At 45.7% G+C, this 16822-nt stretch overlaps 1 protein-coding gene across 1 annotated transcript; it reads left to right on the forward strand.

Moving 5' to 3' along the window:
• Positions 1-1443: 1443 nt before the first annotated feature.
• On the forward strand, positions 1444-16479 carry LOC135398135 (uncharacterized). Its single transcript, XM_064629563.1, has 3 exons — positions 1444-1573; positions 15627-15924; positions 16094-16479. The coding sequence occupies exons 1-3, from the start codon at positions 1552-1554 to the stop codon at positions 16374-16376; spliced, it is 603 nt and encodes a 200-aa protein (XP_064485633.1). The 5' UTR covers positions 1444-1551; the 3' UTR covers positions 16377-16479.
• Positions 16480-16822: the final 343 nt, after the last annotated feature.

The raw sequence follows: 16822 nt of genomic DNA on the forward strand, positions 1-16822 counted from the left end.
GTGCATGCATGTGCGAGTGATTGTGTGTGTTCTCTGTTTGGGATGTCCGTGTTTGTCTCTTTGACCCAGGCCGGAACCCCAAGTGCTCTGTGACGGTCGCCTCGGGCTGGCTGACATGATGACTCACCCAGCACATTTGTGTTGGCTATACTAACATTAACCTGATATGGCGGCCGAGAAAAAGACAGATACAAAAGTCGAGCGAACGAACCAAAGGTGCGACGTGTGAAATGTTACGGGAGATGATATATTATAATTTTTATACTTTCATTCGACGTAGAATCTACGTCTTTCCGATCGATTATGTGGGCGACACCTAAGAAATTTCATGCAAGATCTTGGTGTTACGGTTCAGTGTAGGGATAAAATAAATAAAGTTCAATGTACCTTTTTCATATTCACGTCGTATCCTAGTTCGTAAGGCCGGCGGAGGCCGACGAGTTCGCGCGGCCTCCCCACTCCTGTAGTCCTCAGCCAGCGCCATCTATTAAATACGGAGATAATCTTGTCCGGCGCAGCCAAGGTCATCGGCGTCGCAGCGCATGCGCATAAGCAGTTTTGAAAAAGGTAAATTGAAAGTCACCTAAACCTCACGAACCTCTCCAACTGAGATAGGTCTTCTTAATTATTTTTTACTTTTACGTCACGATTTCCTCGGTCCGCTTTGTATTCATGTTCCGTTCCTCCACCGCGACCCCAGCCCACACCACCTAGGTAGAGAAAGCTGCGCATTACCTCCTCTCCCTCTTTCAATTAAGAGTCAGAATTCGTCTGCTACTGCGATTCACCTTTCTGCGAATTCAAGAACCCGCAAATGAGTGTAGCTCACCTGGAACCTGCAGACCTAAATATTTGGACAAAAAGTGCAAGACGCTTTCCACAAAATCAGTTTTGAGAAAGATTGAGACCGTTTTGCTCTTTATTTCCAAGTTTTGCCATTTAGTATGCGGGGACGTTCAATCACAACTCGCAGACGACGGTGGTTCCTCTCCATGGCCACGACCGCTGTAATCACGTCCGTGATTGGCTAAGACCGCTGAAAACACGATCCTAATTGGCTGACTCTGAATTGTTACGTCACGTCGACGAGCACGCTGGCTTTCTGTACCTAGGTGGTGTTGCCCCAGTGCGATAGAAATCCGGTAGAGCCGCACCTCAGTCTAAGGGCATACTCTCTGAATTCGCACCTCCGCATCACGAACAAAAAGTGCACTAGCGATCGCAGCGCGACGCGCGGAGGAAGCCGAGTCCGCGCATCGCACACTCCACTGTATCTTTGGTGCACTATCCACGTACGTCAAGCTCGCGGGCCTCAGCTGTCACGCTCGGCTGACGACCGGACGACGGGAACGGCAAGCATGAGCGGCGACGCGACCGGCGAAACAAAACGGTCAAACAAAAACAAAAAAAGAAGAAACGAGAGAAGGAGGGCGGCGCCACAGGCAACGTGCGGGTACAGGCGGATAAACCATCATCACTCGTTCACTCGGCTTCATTTGAACGGGAAGATATCAAAGAGGATATATACCCCTGCGGTGTACCACCACGTGGATGACATGGTGTAGAGGGAACGGTAAGTGATTAATGGAACGTTGCTCCGTGTTTTTCTCTAACTTTGTGGAACGTAGAAACAGAACCCCAACAAAATCGAATATCCCCTGGAAGTACGAATAATGTCCTAACGGATTCGTACGTCCGACGGATATGAGGGATATCCATCGGACGTACGAATTCGTTGGCACATTATTCGTACGCCCAGAGGATATTCAGTGTTGTTGGGGAATGCAAGCGAGCCGGTGTGGACTAGTTGCTGGCAAACGTTTCCCTGAGTCTGGGGAAGTATGCGCCTTATCACTTCGTGTATATACTCGTGCATATATCCCCAGACTCAGGGAAATGTTGTCAACAATTAGCTCTCTCACTTGCTGTCATGACGAGTGTATACGTGCAGAGTTGTGACACGAGAGATACAAGCAGTGTCGTAAAAGCTAATTTCCCCCCGATTGCTAAATTTCCTGCAGTAGTTGGCATCGTGTATATTTAAATGAATTTCCCCGCGTTGTATATACAAGGAATTGACACACATTTATTGTGAGAAGTAAGTGCGTTCAAGTAACAGAGTTCAACTGGATGATAAAGGGACCAACAATCGCAGTTTCCTCTCTTGAGAATTCACAGATTGTTCTCCAGTATTACAAGATCATTAGAACAAATTCAATTATTGCGTGAAGCTGCTTCGCGTTATGCCGAGGTAGAAACTCGAAAATGCAGAGGGGTATAGAACGATGGTACGGAATTGACATGCATCTTATATGTCATGCCTTAACATCAGCAGTGCAAAAGCATAACAGGTCAGGTGCCAAAAATGCTGTACGGCCACAGAGAACGTGCTCCCGTAGAAGACAACACCGTGACCTGAGAAAGAGGGAGTGACCGCTTTTTTCACGCCAGACTACGCGTTGCACGAACGCGGATGAGGCTTTGACAAGTTTTAGTGTGGCTCCGCTGCCCATGGGTACAACAGTTACTCTCGAAGTACTTCTGGCTTCTTTAGCTAAGCAACTATATACCATTTTAGAGAAATTTGGAATAGGTGCGTGAGAAGGGGAGACCCAAATGCGGGTGTACGGCTTACAGAATAAGGTTTTCATAAAACAGAGCGGGGTGCTTGTGCGCAGCGCCGTAACAATGGACATTTACAAAAGAAAAATAAATCAAGAAGTAAACAAAAGTCGCCTTCTGTAAACACATAGCATTGTTACAGTAGTGAAAATAAGCGGTATCACGAAACTGCGTGAAATAAGCCTGTGTGTGTGTGTGTGTGTGGGTGTGTGTGTGTGTGTTGTAACTTCTTTCCGGCCGTTTGCAGACGACGCGTTCACGCGGATTCTCGTCCTCAGCGAGAGCGACTCAAGCCAGTTTTGAGGCACCACGCAATTTTCGGGAAAGATGGCGTGCACCCTAAACCCAAAGCGCGCTTTGCATCTTGGGCATGCGCAGTGGCGCCGCCGCCATTTCTTTGGGGCCTCAAAACGCTTGGTTCCGCTATTCTGTAACTTTGTATTCGTGATGGAAAGTAACGGTCCCTGAAGGTGGAACACACAGAGAGGCGAAAACAATGCAGGTCTCAATATACCTAAGCGCATGAGAGATTGATAACATGGCAGTTGTCGAAAAAGCCAGACAGCGACGGGGGTCGACCCATGCACCTCTTGATTGCCGTTCAAGTGCGCATTTCATGTAATCTGCCATATGGTGGCATCCTCGACCGAACACCACGCCGTGCATAGGAATAGGATATAACTAAGTCGTGACTCGTAAGTGAGTCCGCTCAAGCAGCACAACATCTTGGCACAATATTGGTCCAATATTGGCAATAGATGCCCAACATTGGATCGGTATTGGACCGGTATTGCCAATATTGGACCAATAATGGGCCGGTATTGCCAATATTGGATCAATAATGGGCCGGTATTGCCAATATTGGACCAATAATGAGCCGGTATTGCCAATATTGGACCAATATTGTGCCGGTATTGCCAATATTGGACCAATACTGGGCCAATATGTTGTGCTGCTTGTGCCAGAAAGCCTAAAACTTAGACAGACGACATTCCCTTCTCATCCACCTCAAGTATGATTAATCTTCCAAAGTTTTCCAACCGGAAAGCATGAATTGCTCAAAAGTGAGGAACAGAAAGAGGAGAATATCGCTCGCTCGTCACTGAAACGGAGAGTAAGAAAGAGCTTTATCGCCTTACAAGGAAGTCTGTAAACACCATTACAGTGCTGCAGGCACAATGCTATTCGTTGACCCAGTTAAAAAAATCAGCAAACAAAAGGTACGAGACATATAGGGGAGGTCAATAGATCTCTACCCGGGAAACGTCACCATGACGTCGATATAGACAGACTGAAACCGAAACAAATCGGAAGGGGAAGATTGGGTTCTACCATGGTCCTTCAATACTCTTTCTGGTCAGGAAACTCCGCTCGAATACAATAGACTAGGTCACTTAGGGACAGTTGCTCCCGCTTGGGGCGGTCGCGTCGTTCGAGGGGAGACACCCTCGTGGAGCAGACGACGTTTCCGCAGCACTGCGTGTTTTCAGGGAATATTTGATAAGCTACTTTTTAGAGTTCATTTCTTGTTCATAGCAGAAACAATTAATTCTCGAAGCGATTCATGATTTGAGCCAGCACATTTCAGTTCAGTGGACGTAAATTTGCAGATTTGCCGCGTATATTACAACTTTCGTTATTGTCTTTCTTTGACACGGAAAATTTTAACTTTGCTCTCACTCGTGTGGCTCTCAGTGATGGTCGAGAAACATATTATGGCATTTTGTTGCACAGTCACTCGGTCCAGTGATATATTGTAACCTAATGACGCTTTCCGTAGTTATTACGTGAGGGCGAAACTTTCCAAATGCGTGATTTTCTTGTTTTCCTTGTAGCAGTTTGTTGTAACTTGAACAGAGATAAAATCACGAGATGATTCTATTTCAGCACAGACAGATAAGACTTCAGATGAATATAGAAATCCTGTATTTTAATCAGCTAAAATGAGCTCTGGCGGTATGAGAGCCGGGGGGGGGGGGGGGGATACCCATATAAATCGTATGGCTCGACCGTTCTCGGCGAGAAAATATACTAATCTTCTTCTTCTTCTTCTTCTTTATATGTGGTGCAGTGCGATGCACAAGGTTTAACGTATCGTAGAGGGCAATTTTTACACACTTTGGGAAGAGGTGATGTGAAAACCGTTGTGAGCGGTCACAACGAAGCCAGCAGGCACAATATTGGTGCCTCCTGAATGTAGTTTGGACGAATACTCTGTAATTACGTAGGAAACGATATTTTCCTTTACCGATTCCAACAAGATTCAAGCCGGGTTATTAAATTAACACGATAGAATTTCCTCTTGCTGAAGTGTGGTCTGATAGCGCTTTCCAACTATAGAATTTGGCTGACAAGATTCAGATGTCGAACTCAACGGCTACACACTATCATCACGATGTAGATAGCCTCGGCATATGAGTCAGATCAGTTCCAGAATATTTAAAATGGTGGAATGGAGCTTTATTTGGGAGGTCAGAAGGAAACTTTGGGATTGCCCAAAAACTACATTTACAGTGGTATGTGGTAGGAAAAAAAAAAAAAAAAACAATGGAAAGAGATAAGCAGGGGGAAGGAGAGAAAATCTTTTGTGTTAGCCTTTCTCTTCAAATTCAGGATAAAGACAATGAAGCTATATATTTTTAGCACTATATGCTGCTATGAATGGGCTCTGAGTCTGTATTTTATCGTCCGCAGAAGCTTTTGAAGCATTGCAGAAGCATTGCGGAAAGGAAAAAAATAAAAATGAATAGATAAAAAGAGAAAAACATCACCCCTCCCTCTGCCTGCTTCTGGGGCAGCAAAAACTAATAGGTATGCGCGGACTTCGTTTAATAAGCCGACTTGGCATTACATCTTTCCCCCAAGTTCTACCCTAAGACTTGTTATTGTATTGATATCATGTTGAATGATATATCTTTGAAAATTTTACGGTTCCTAGTGCTTGATGCTACACATGTACACAGTGATCAATTTGAAGGAGCTCAACAAACCACGCTCATCCCAGTACATCTCCAATAAGGCTATTAGCGAATGTTTTCTGTTTATTCCCGTAGACCAAGTCATCGCTGTTTTTTGGACAAAGAAAAAATACTTTCATTCAGTCCTCGTCAAGTTAAGGATCCCCTTCCATGAAGCACATATAGCCATCACGAAATGCTGCACGCTCGAATCAGACGATCGAAGTCTCCTTTGTATGTGTAGATCATTCTTACATACGAACAGAGTGCAAAGGTTGCAATTACCTTCAAGGATATTTAAAAAAGAACCTCTGCTTACGCACTCAAAACGCAAGCACAAAGAAGAAAAAGCGTACACTTCCAAACACCCATAGAAACACTATGCAAGCCATACGCGCAGGCACCGACGGACACGAAAGTCTCCCCCCGAACGATCGCCGCGCCACCACGCGCCGCTCGGCCGCCGAAATGAAGTTCTCGCGCGAGTTTCCTGACCAGAAAGAGTATTGAGTGACCGTGGTTCTACGAATGGCCACCGAAGGTCGTGTCCCTTTCAGGGACCATGGTAATCCCCTCAAGACGGTAGCTTTCGGGCGCGACCTTGTACGCCCCCTAGCTTCGCAGGTAGTTCAACTCTACCAAATTGGTGGTGCTGTCGAACACTATGACGTCATTTGTTTACAAACAGGGGGAGTCTATTAATATTGTGCATCATACCACTCGTAATAAGGACACACTCCCCCGCAATTTCAGCCTATGGTTTATTCGTTTATCTCTTTAATTACACCCCCACGGGCCCATGAGCATGCTTGTAATCATTGATTATTACAAGGAATTATACTGACTTCATTTTAAGTTAATTGCTTCGTGGTTGTCAAGCGGAGGCCAGAGAGTCGCAGCAAGAAGCGCATGTGTGTGTGTGTGTGTTAATACGTTCCAGAATATGTCTCTCGACTTCTCATGGAAATACAGTTCGTGGAAACTATAAAGTAAAAAAATGAAATGCTGGAACCGAAATCCGAGCTAGCCGGAGCGTTACTGCAACGTAATATATGGCCGTGGTAATATATGCGACAACGATGCTGCCATTGGAGAACGCTATGCCTACCACGGAACATCCTTTCCTCGATAGCTTTCTATTGATCAGAAACCGATATCTCGAACTGAAAACCGCAAATGCATAATTCAATTTGCCCCGAACATGAAACGGCCACGACACTGGCTTGATCCGTTATGCAGCTAAAGAAAATAAATAAATAAAAGAAATAAAGCAGAGGAAAAATTTTCTCGGATTACAGAATCGTAGTCGAGTAGTAGTTGCTGAGACGAACGAAAGCGCAGCAACCGCGAAATGTTGCACGTTGCTGTGGGCGGGTGTGGACAGTAATGTTCGTCCAGTGATTTAACCAGATCCCCCCCCCCCCCTACACCTCCCCAGCATCCCCCCCCAAACCTTTTGTAACAGCCCTATACATTTTACCTGTGCACCCTTCACAGAGAGGCACTTGCTATTTCAGTTGTTATGACATGTCCCCCTCCCGATTTCTTTTGCACCCCCTGCCCGCACCCCCCGGTGCTTGGGATTCTGGACAAGCCTCATTTCGTCCTACTCGCCAAACATCAGCATTGTGTACTGATAGGTAATTAGTAATGATAAGTAGCCAGTCTAGCCTATAGCCTAGCGTAGTAGCCCAGCCTAATGATTGAGCATAGTCCTGTCCGGTTGTGTTTTGTGTCCCTGTCCCCACCACACCTCCTGATGCCCAAGGAAATGATAGCGCCCACGTCGATACAGCAGCTCGCTCACCTCTTAATGCTTTGCTCATAAGTAGTTTGTTGCTAACGGTATTGAACGCTTAACAGTAATACTTCGGCCTAGTAATACACTGGTACTGAGCTGTGGGACACGCACTAAATGAAGAAGGGGCATGATCCACTATCACAGGTCCCGTCGAAGCGGTCCCTCGTTAATGCACACCAGCTATTTTGTTGCGTAACACTTCGTTTACTACGCGTACATCTACAGGCCGTTGCGTCCAACATAACTCTTCTATCTTTCAATCTTCTGGTCTGTCTGAACGCGCGGCCGATAACAAGGTCGTCGAGGCAGTACCGCTTGCGGTGCTGTTCCGGGAAGATCGTTTCTTGATCTGTCAGAGTTGCTACAGGAAGCCGGCCCCTGTGGTCGGCCTTCCATTTGATGCCAATACCCTCTTCTAATCTTTCGCGGTGGAGGGAGGCGAAAGTGAGCTGGTCCTTCATATTTGGGGAAGGGCCCTTTGATAACGCGGTCCGCCTCTGGGTGGGCCGTGTCTTTGAATGGTACGGCCGGGAACAAGGTCGTCGGGCTCTCCGAAGTTATGGACTGTTGCACGGCGACAACCAGAACGCACATCAACCTCTGAGCATGTATAAGTTCTGCTGGCCGAGGGTTGCCATTCAGATTGTGTTAGTACAAATCGCTTGGAGATGTTTTAGGGAGTCAGCCACCGTGGCTGGTCTTCCACACTGATGCCAATACATCGGTGTATGGTCTCGTGTATTGTCCCCACTTGATGGCAATACACGCTTTCCTGCAAGCAGTATTGCTCCTGGAAAGATGTTTCTAAACAGGTAGCAATGCAAGATTTTCCTTAAATAGTTCTTCTACTTGATGACAATACACATACACTGCTCTTCTTCGCGGAGCAGTATTGCTCCCTCCATAGCATTACCTTTATCCATAAAAAGTAACGGGATACTTTATACGATACTTTTGCTGAAAATACAAATATTGTACGCGTTTGTATTGTATTCGAACATGTTTGCTACAGCCAGCCATGGACTCTGCATTGTCTTTACATATGCAGTAATGTAGTGGTAGTTGTACGTGAACTGAGGGTGGGGTGCGTAATATGTCGTAATGTCACATGACCAAGTAGAGCAAGGTGGCATTAATTACTCAGCCCGAGGAGGCTGTTCACCTGCAGGGTCCAGAGTATGAGTGCCAAAGCATTGACCTCGGTTTTACGGTCAACAACACCCTGACGGAATTGTCGCGGTCAACAACTACCTCTGTATGCAGTTCTGCTACTGATATTTAAACGTCTGGTGGATCATACTTCTGCTTTTTGGGCCAATACACATGAGTCAGGAATTTATTTGTGTAAAAGAGGTCTACCTCCATTCGTGGTTCTTGTGCTCACACGTCAGTTCTGCCGCAGAACCACAACATATTCCGTAGCAGACGACAGGAAAAGACGCTGACGGTGTCGTCTGCTAAGTGCGCAGTACGCTACTTCCGATATTCTGGCACCGTGTGAATGCTCAATGTAACACGGGACAAACTTCGGCTCCGTGAGCAGTGTTTTCGCTTTTTCTTCCACTAGAATGTTCTGTGAAGATGTCGCTCGTGTGAATACGGGATAACTCTTTCGTTCCATTCTACAGAGAACTGCACAAACTACACGAAAACATACTATGAAGTGTAACGCAACAAAAATTACGTAACGCCGATACGTCACGGGTGTAAGTAAGTTGTTTCAATCAATCAATCAATCAATCAATCAATCAATTTTCGTTCTTCCATATAATACATACAATTAACAATGTTTCGTCATCTGCATGCGGAGGCTTCTTTCGAACTCACTTCAGAACCTGGACGGCGAGTGCTTCGCGCAAGTCTCCTTCGCACCGCGAGTCACTCCGATAAAATGCCTCCACGATGCTAGCGTTTCTCTTTACCTGCAGTTTACTTGCAGTTCGTCCTGTTTTCTGTGTGCCTTTTGTCTGTGTTTCTGGCTGCGGCGGTGTGAACTTCTCTTTACCTGCCTGTCGGTGGCGCTGAGACAATTAGCTGATTGTGTAGAGAGATCAATTCGAGCCTTGTTTCTCGATTCATGACCCAATAAGGAGATTGCTCTTTCTTTTTTTTTTTCTCGCGACTTTTTCGAGTCTTGACAGGCTTGATTAGAGATGAAAAGTGGTCTAGCCAGTAAGCCTGCCATTAGTATTTTTACGCCTCGGATCTATATATATTCCTTTTCATTTCATTGTTTGACGGCGATGAGAAACGAACGATACGAAACATGCGTGCTCAGTGCCTATACTTCCAGGATGTGACTTGTGTCGTTATCCTGCGTTTGTTGAGGTCGGTGGTTGCAGTGCACATCTGCTGCTACGATACACGCAGTGTGCCTTCTGCTTGTTACGTGTGTGTTCCGATGGGGGAGCGCCAGCTGTTCCCGTTATGTCTCGTACTACTAATACTGAGTTTTAGTATATCGTCCCCTGTTGCCTTTGCGTGTGTACGGGATAGCGTGATGGTTCTGCGCAATGCTCAACGCTCTGTTTATGTATTGCGCGTGCGCAGGACCACCAACGCTATCCATTACGTACGCAAAGGCGATAGCGTACGTACCAGATAACGTTGGTTGTTCTGCGCACTGCGCGAAGCTCTCTTTCTGTTATGGGCGTGCGCAGAACCATCAACGCTATCCCTTACGTACGCAAAGGCGATAGCGTACGATGCACTAAAACTCTCTAATATCTTACTTTGCTCGTTGGCGCTGATAACCGTCCACATAAAGGCGTCAGTTCCTCGTCCACCAGGTTGCCTGCATTTATTCTATCTTTTGCGTTCTTATCACTTTGTTCCGAGTGGTAGCCCTAGTTTGAAAGCTAAAACTAGCAGAGTTCTGCACCTACGCAACCTTCTCGTATCTACACTGAATTACTTGACATACCGACATACAACCTTTCAACCGGAAGAACTTTCACAACATGCGTTCGCCCTAACTTTCGTATTGCCACCATGATTAGGATGACGAACGCACACTTATACTATTTCTTCCATTTCGTAAGTAAATGGGATATTTCGTGAGCGTTGACGTAACATGGATTTAGATGCCCGACACTGATAGCCAAAAAGCGATGATTTGGCAAGTCCTTTGAGGGGACCAATGAGAGCCCGCACCGTATTATCGCGCTTCTTGAGAAGGAGAGGGAAAATATCGAACGACGCAACGGATAAATGCCATTCCTTTGCCGATTTCAGTGCCCCTTTAAATTGGTTTAGAGTGGCTTAAACGGGTAGTTGCCCTTTAAACTAGGGAGATAGACAGGGGTTTCTGAAGTAACTGTATAACTACACTATTGAAACTTTGTTCCTGGGGTTGCCCCAGAGCCTGAGTTCTTAAGGTATTATGAGACGTTTGCGGTAACCCTATAGGTTCTAGGAACTTTATTTTGACAGACGGGGGGGGGGGGGGCATATTTATATGATAAACACAGGCGGATTACTCTTGCTAGAAAGCGATTTTTTTGCTAGATTTTTTATTTTTCTTGCTAGAAAGCGAAGATTTTGCGTGGCCCTGAACTATAGTACTTTGGGAGATTTTTTACAAGACAGCAGCTAGTCGCAATTACTTTTAGAATTCTGTGTTGGTCTCCTAACTTCACAAACTTGACGCATCTTCTTTCACTATACCTTTCGCCGACCGGTATTCACCGTGAAAGTTGCTCCGTGAGAAAGAGTTACTATTTAATTGCCCAGTAGATGATTACTTGTAAGCTGTAACTACGTTGCAACCCATCCAACCATATACACTCAAATATCCAATACAATTTCCTGGAGGAGAGACTTTGATGAGACTTTGCAACGAATGCACGAATACAATTTCATTCGTACCAAACACTCGCCGTTGCTGAAAGACGTATTTTTGGTCTTCGATTAAAACGCGCTAGATCTAGCGGCAGTCCCCTAAATTTGGCAACACTGTACCCGTCCCACGCATGATTAGAAGAATTTTCCTGCTAGGCATCCCACACTAACGAACATTTTGTTTTCCTCCCTGCTCATGTAACGAGCACAAGTGTTCACGGAAGGAACGGTTCAAACGAGGCCGTCATTTCGCTTCGGCCTCCATAATGGCCACGATGGTCCAACAATGGCCACGACTTCGAGAGCGAAAGTGACGCCAGGTGGGACGATGGGCCAATCAGCTGCCTGCGGGGGGTGTGGGGGCCAATTAAGGGTGCACGATATGGCTGTCGTCTGCAACGTATTGTGCGTCCCCGAGGGTTACTGAAGGCCAATGAAGAGCGTGTGAGAACAAAAGAAAGTGATTGTTCGGGGCCGTTGCGATCAGAAGGATGTCTAGGTGGTTGTTTTTATACTGCGTTCCTCATTGTTTATATGCGACATGTCTCTAATTGTTTAACACGCTCTTATTTGAATAACAAAGGAGGCTCCCATATTGAAAGCACGGTCTCGTATGGAATATTAAAGCAGAGAAAGTAGACCCTGGAACAGCGACTCTCTGTACTGCCGTGTTTCCTTGCTGCAAATTGACCTTATAGAACGCAATTGATTTGCGTTCGGTATGTACACCGGCACGTTGGAGGGGCGAGAATGTAATTGAACGTGTGTATTGTCATCGAGCAGGAGAACTATACCGTGTGTTGTCATCAAGCAGGAGAGCTACCTGTGCCCCTGTTATCGTCCTTAGTTCATAAAGCTTGCTGGGGAGAATTCACGTCACGCATTTGGGAACCGATTTGTTGAACTGCAGCTCTGCTATTCCGAAACTTTGAAGTCATTGCGATTATTTTGCATGACCGAGCGGGTTAAGGCGTCTCGTTCGTTGGTGGTATAGCCAAGGGCGCGCTGAAGACTATAGGAGGTGGTGGGTTCGAATCGTACTACCGGCTGTGCGGTCTGAGGTTTTCCCAGGGTTTTCCGAAGACTTTCCAGACGAATATCGGCACAGTTCCCGCTGAAGTCGGCCCAGGACGCATGCTAACCCCTCTGTCCCCCACTCCTTCCTGTTGTCCTCTCTCCATCTGTCCACATCTGCAAGCAGCTCATAGCCACAGTTGCTTCGCGGCGCTAACATGGGATTAAAAAAATTGCAACGATACAAAAGGTGTATCACACACACACACAAATTATTATGAGATGGGGCTGATGTCGGCTAGCAGGGCTGTGCGCTGCCCCAGTGCCAATTGTGGACAATGAAACATGATGGTGGAGATGGCAGTTCAGGTGATCAAAGCGTGGTGGAGAGGCTGGTTGATGACAGAAAGGTGAAAGGTGTGTCAGAAATGCACGTTCCTTACCGCATTTCGTGACTTGCTGGTTAGAAAAAAGTAGTAGTGGGTATAATTAGTGGAAATAATTAAAATAACGGTGTAAGCGACTATCAGCGTGCCCAGAGAGTATAGCGGCTCCACATCCAGAAACTCTTTATCGGATTGGTCGTACAAAAAGAAAAACTTAGCGTCTGTTTTATTTAATTTTACTCGCACATCACGGAAATAACCTATGTATGTACTATACAGGGTGTTTTTATTATTGTTATTTACAGATTAAAAAATAAAAACAGAAAAGGCAATGATGCCATATTTGCAGGATGGGTTATGCGGCCAGACGGACACCTTGTGGGAAGCGCACGTATAGCTACTGGACGACTAATTACTTAAAATTCATTAATTAACTTTTGATTAGATATTTTCGGGGAAAAGCGAGACAGCAGGATTGAAGGCAACCCTTATTGGAAACCCTTATTGCATCCTCTTCTTTAAAAATCCTGAAACAAACACGTACTCTGATGAGAGCATAGTTTCGATTTCGGCTCATTTGCATAGCAAAATTTAGTGATTTATATATATCAAAGTACGTGCTCGCTTGAGGATGCTTAAAAAAGATGGTGGATTTAAATAAGGACCGACTCAAATTGTGCTATCTCGCATATTTCCCCGAGAAGAAATCATTAATAAGCTCATTAATGAAATGTAGGTATATTTAGTCGTCCATCAGTTACGTACGCTTTCCAACAGGGGATGCCCTTCTGGCCGCATCACGAACTGCACCTAAGCAGCTCTCATATTAGAAATATTCCGTAAACGCGTAAAAATAAAAATAAAAATAAACAAAAAATAAAAAGAAACAAAGAAAGAAAAGAAAGAATGCCGTACATTTTCAGGAAGAAATCTATCCCTGAACAGCACCGCAAAGGGTACTGGCCCGACGACCGTTTTATAGGCCGCGAAGACACGGCTCACCCGGTAACACGTATACATATACCGCCTTAGATAACACGCCGCATACCATGCCGTATACCGCGCCGTATACATAACACCTACGTGTTTGGGAAGTAGAAGATATGAGAACGAATTTATTCTGTGAGCACGAAGAAGAAACACAGCACCCATGCCCAAGGGTTTCAAAAACACATCGTAACACACACACACACACAAAAAAAAAAAAAAAACGTGTGTTTGTGTGAGCATTTGTCTGGCCTCAGCGTTTCGAGGGTAAGCAAATGATTCAGTGAGAGACTCATAGCCTGTACCTCCTGCTAAGGCTCCTGTGTATGTCGGTTTTGCGTATATATAAAGTTTCGTTAGCAGCCGAAACTTTATTACAGTAATTATTTTGCCACATTTTAACAAATTTTCGAGCATAAAATATGCGCTCTCGTTGTAGTGCGTTTAGGAAATATTCCTTCTAAAGTTAGATTCTCTGACAGCTCAAAAATACTGCGGTATACAGGGTAACGACAATGCATAGGAACGAGCGGTTTTTAATTTGTCGCAATTAACTGAAACAAATATGGAAGCCGAAAAATTGCGACACGATTCTTTAGCACTCGACACATTACGAAAGTTTCGGCATCTGCCCTGCCAGTGTTATTTTTTTTACGGAGCGGAAGAGATACCGTGCATTATCTTGGGTAACCCTGTGTAATGTATCGTTTTAAAGCTAACCGTAGCACGTATATGGGCCGAGTGCGCAATAAAACCGCAGATGCGATAGAAAAAAAAAAGAAGTAAAATAAATAAAATAAAAGACGCCGCTCTATTTGGTTTTTGACCGGAGCGTCCGGGCCACCTCAAAGAGTAACGGCCCGTAAAATGTGTTGCTCCATATCTCTCAGTTCCTCCTTCGACTCTTTTCTTTTTCCGCTTCGGTTTTTTTATGCCTTCTTTTCTTTTGCTCTGAAAATGACTGTCCTACTATAATTCATCTTGTACGGTCGGTTGTCGAAGTGGTTTTAGACGTCTACGAGCTTGCCTGCGAAGATATCGTGTATGTGGGAGCAATCTGATGGCCCATCCATATAGGACGGAAGCGGGAATTCGGACGCTTATGTTATCTAGGTTCCGTTCCATTTGCTCCTAGCCCATGTGGTAGCTTGTGTATGTAATAATTCCGGCCTCAGTGAGTCAGTGGGCAGCCCAAGGTTGCTGATCCCAAGGTTGCGGGCTTGAATCCGGCGGAGGACAACGCAGAACTTGCTCAGAGACGCCCACTTCCGCGAGGAAATTTAAATGCAGTGTGTCGTCTGCTGACATTTCGGCGGATTGCTGGGAGGGCAAAATTAATCCAGAGACCGATCATTATGACGTCGCTCGTGATCGTAGGCGTCTCGCGACGTAAAACCATTAATTGTCTCACTATCATGTTCGATCTCAACCAAAGAGAAACTACTCTTTGAAAAGTGATTGAAAAGTCATCAAAAGTGCTGGAAACGTGGCGTTAATCAAACTCATTTCAAAGAAAAACATGGACGTCAATAGGGATGTGTCTTCCCAAAACTGTCTACTGCATGCGGGATGAGGTACGGATGACGGAAATTTCTGTTCAGAACAAAGCAGACGACAGTCGTGTCACCTGCTTTGAATATCAAGCCCCACCAATCGTTGTCCTCGAATGGCAGGCAGAAGGCAGTTGTGTCGTCTGCTTGCGAATCATGAGTAACGATCGGTGGCGTTAATGTATAAGTTCGGGGAGAGTCATATGGAAACGAACACCATAGATGAGGGGGTTTTGAAGGGTACACTTAAAATATAAAGCTCATAAAAACTGCACGATGTGCAGAAAAGGTTGTGATATTTGTATCTGAAAACCCTCCTGTACTGTCATGACTTACGCAAAGAGCAACGTCATCCGTGAATGGCTTTGAATACAACCTGTCGCGATGAGGCACCCCCATTCACGGCCACCAAAATAAAGCGTTGTTGTCAGGGACAGGAAGTGCATTGTGCGTGTTATTCCCTCCACAGACAGGAATCCGGTGTCGTCGACACTGGACCTTCTTCCTCCTGGTGACAGCCCCAGCGAAGGGGCCGTTCGAAGAGACAACACCGCGGCTGTGAAGAGGCAGACAGTACTGGGCTTGGTGGTACCTGGAGCCCTCATCCTTACAGCGGGTGCACTCTGCTGCCCGTTCATTTTCCTAGTCGGTGTCGCCCTAGTAGCATTCGGGTTCTTGCTGCTCGTTCTTCTGCCTGCCGCAGCCTGGCAGCTCTTCAAGTCTCTTCCCGAAGATCCCGTGGAAGTCATTCCACAGCCAAAGAAACCGTATGTTCTTTCTACGTAGAGCGGTGCAACGTTTGCATCTTGATTTTGTGCATGTCTGCAAAATTCACGTAGTAACTTTATAAGCCCGTAGATGGAAGTAAAATTCAACTACTTCTGAAAAATGATTTTTACAAATCTGCATATGAATAAATGCACTGATTTCTGGCAGGACGCAACCTCAGCACCAAGCCGGCTCCATCGGATACACGAACGCAGCCTTCGACCCCAAGGAGTCATTGGAACACGTCTTCCACAGTCCATCCATTGCAAGTGCTCAACAGCCATCGACATGTTCCCGATGTCGTCTACCCATTGTCACAATCGAACTCTCTCAAAATGTGGACTCGAACCTCGCCCCTTCCAGCATTAGTCAGAAACAAGTCCAGGACAGCGGCTACCATGACCTACCACCACGCTACTCGGCTGTCATACGAGAAAGCCCCTTAATATAAGGAATCTTTGTGCAATGGAAGCGGCGGCATTTTTGCATCGTAATCCTCTTTTGTGGGATTACAGCAGGTTTTTAGAATAATGATTTACAATGTTCGGTGGAGATTTGACGAAGCCACCTGTCTCTTGGTTTGCGTCTTGTTGAATGTCCTTGCATGTCATAGATATCATATGGTGCATATCATCTCCAATCTTTGCACTTTGCTGTCGTCTGCTATCATTCTCTGTTCGTTTCTCAGTTGAATGCATAAAGGCCGTTCAACAACAGGAATTTGCAAGAGTAAAAACAATTAATATTGCACACGACGCTCATTGGTAGTCATATAGTCAAACGAAAAAAATTGCAGCCGAGACGGCTTTCAGACATATGTCGGCACAGTTCCCCTAGAAGACGGCCCAGGACGCACATTTCCCCAGGGCGCCAGTCGTGACGTTGCCCACATACGTG

The sequence above is a fragment of the Ornithodoros turicata genome, chromosome 6 (assembly GCF_037126465.1).
Source record: "Ornithodoros turicata isolate Travis chromosome 6, ASM3712646v1, whole genome shotgun sequence".
NCBI lineage: Eukaryota > Metazoa > Arthropoda > Arachnida > Ixodida > Argasidae > Ornithodoros > Ornithodoros turicata.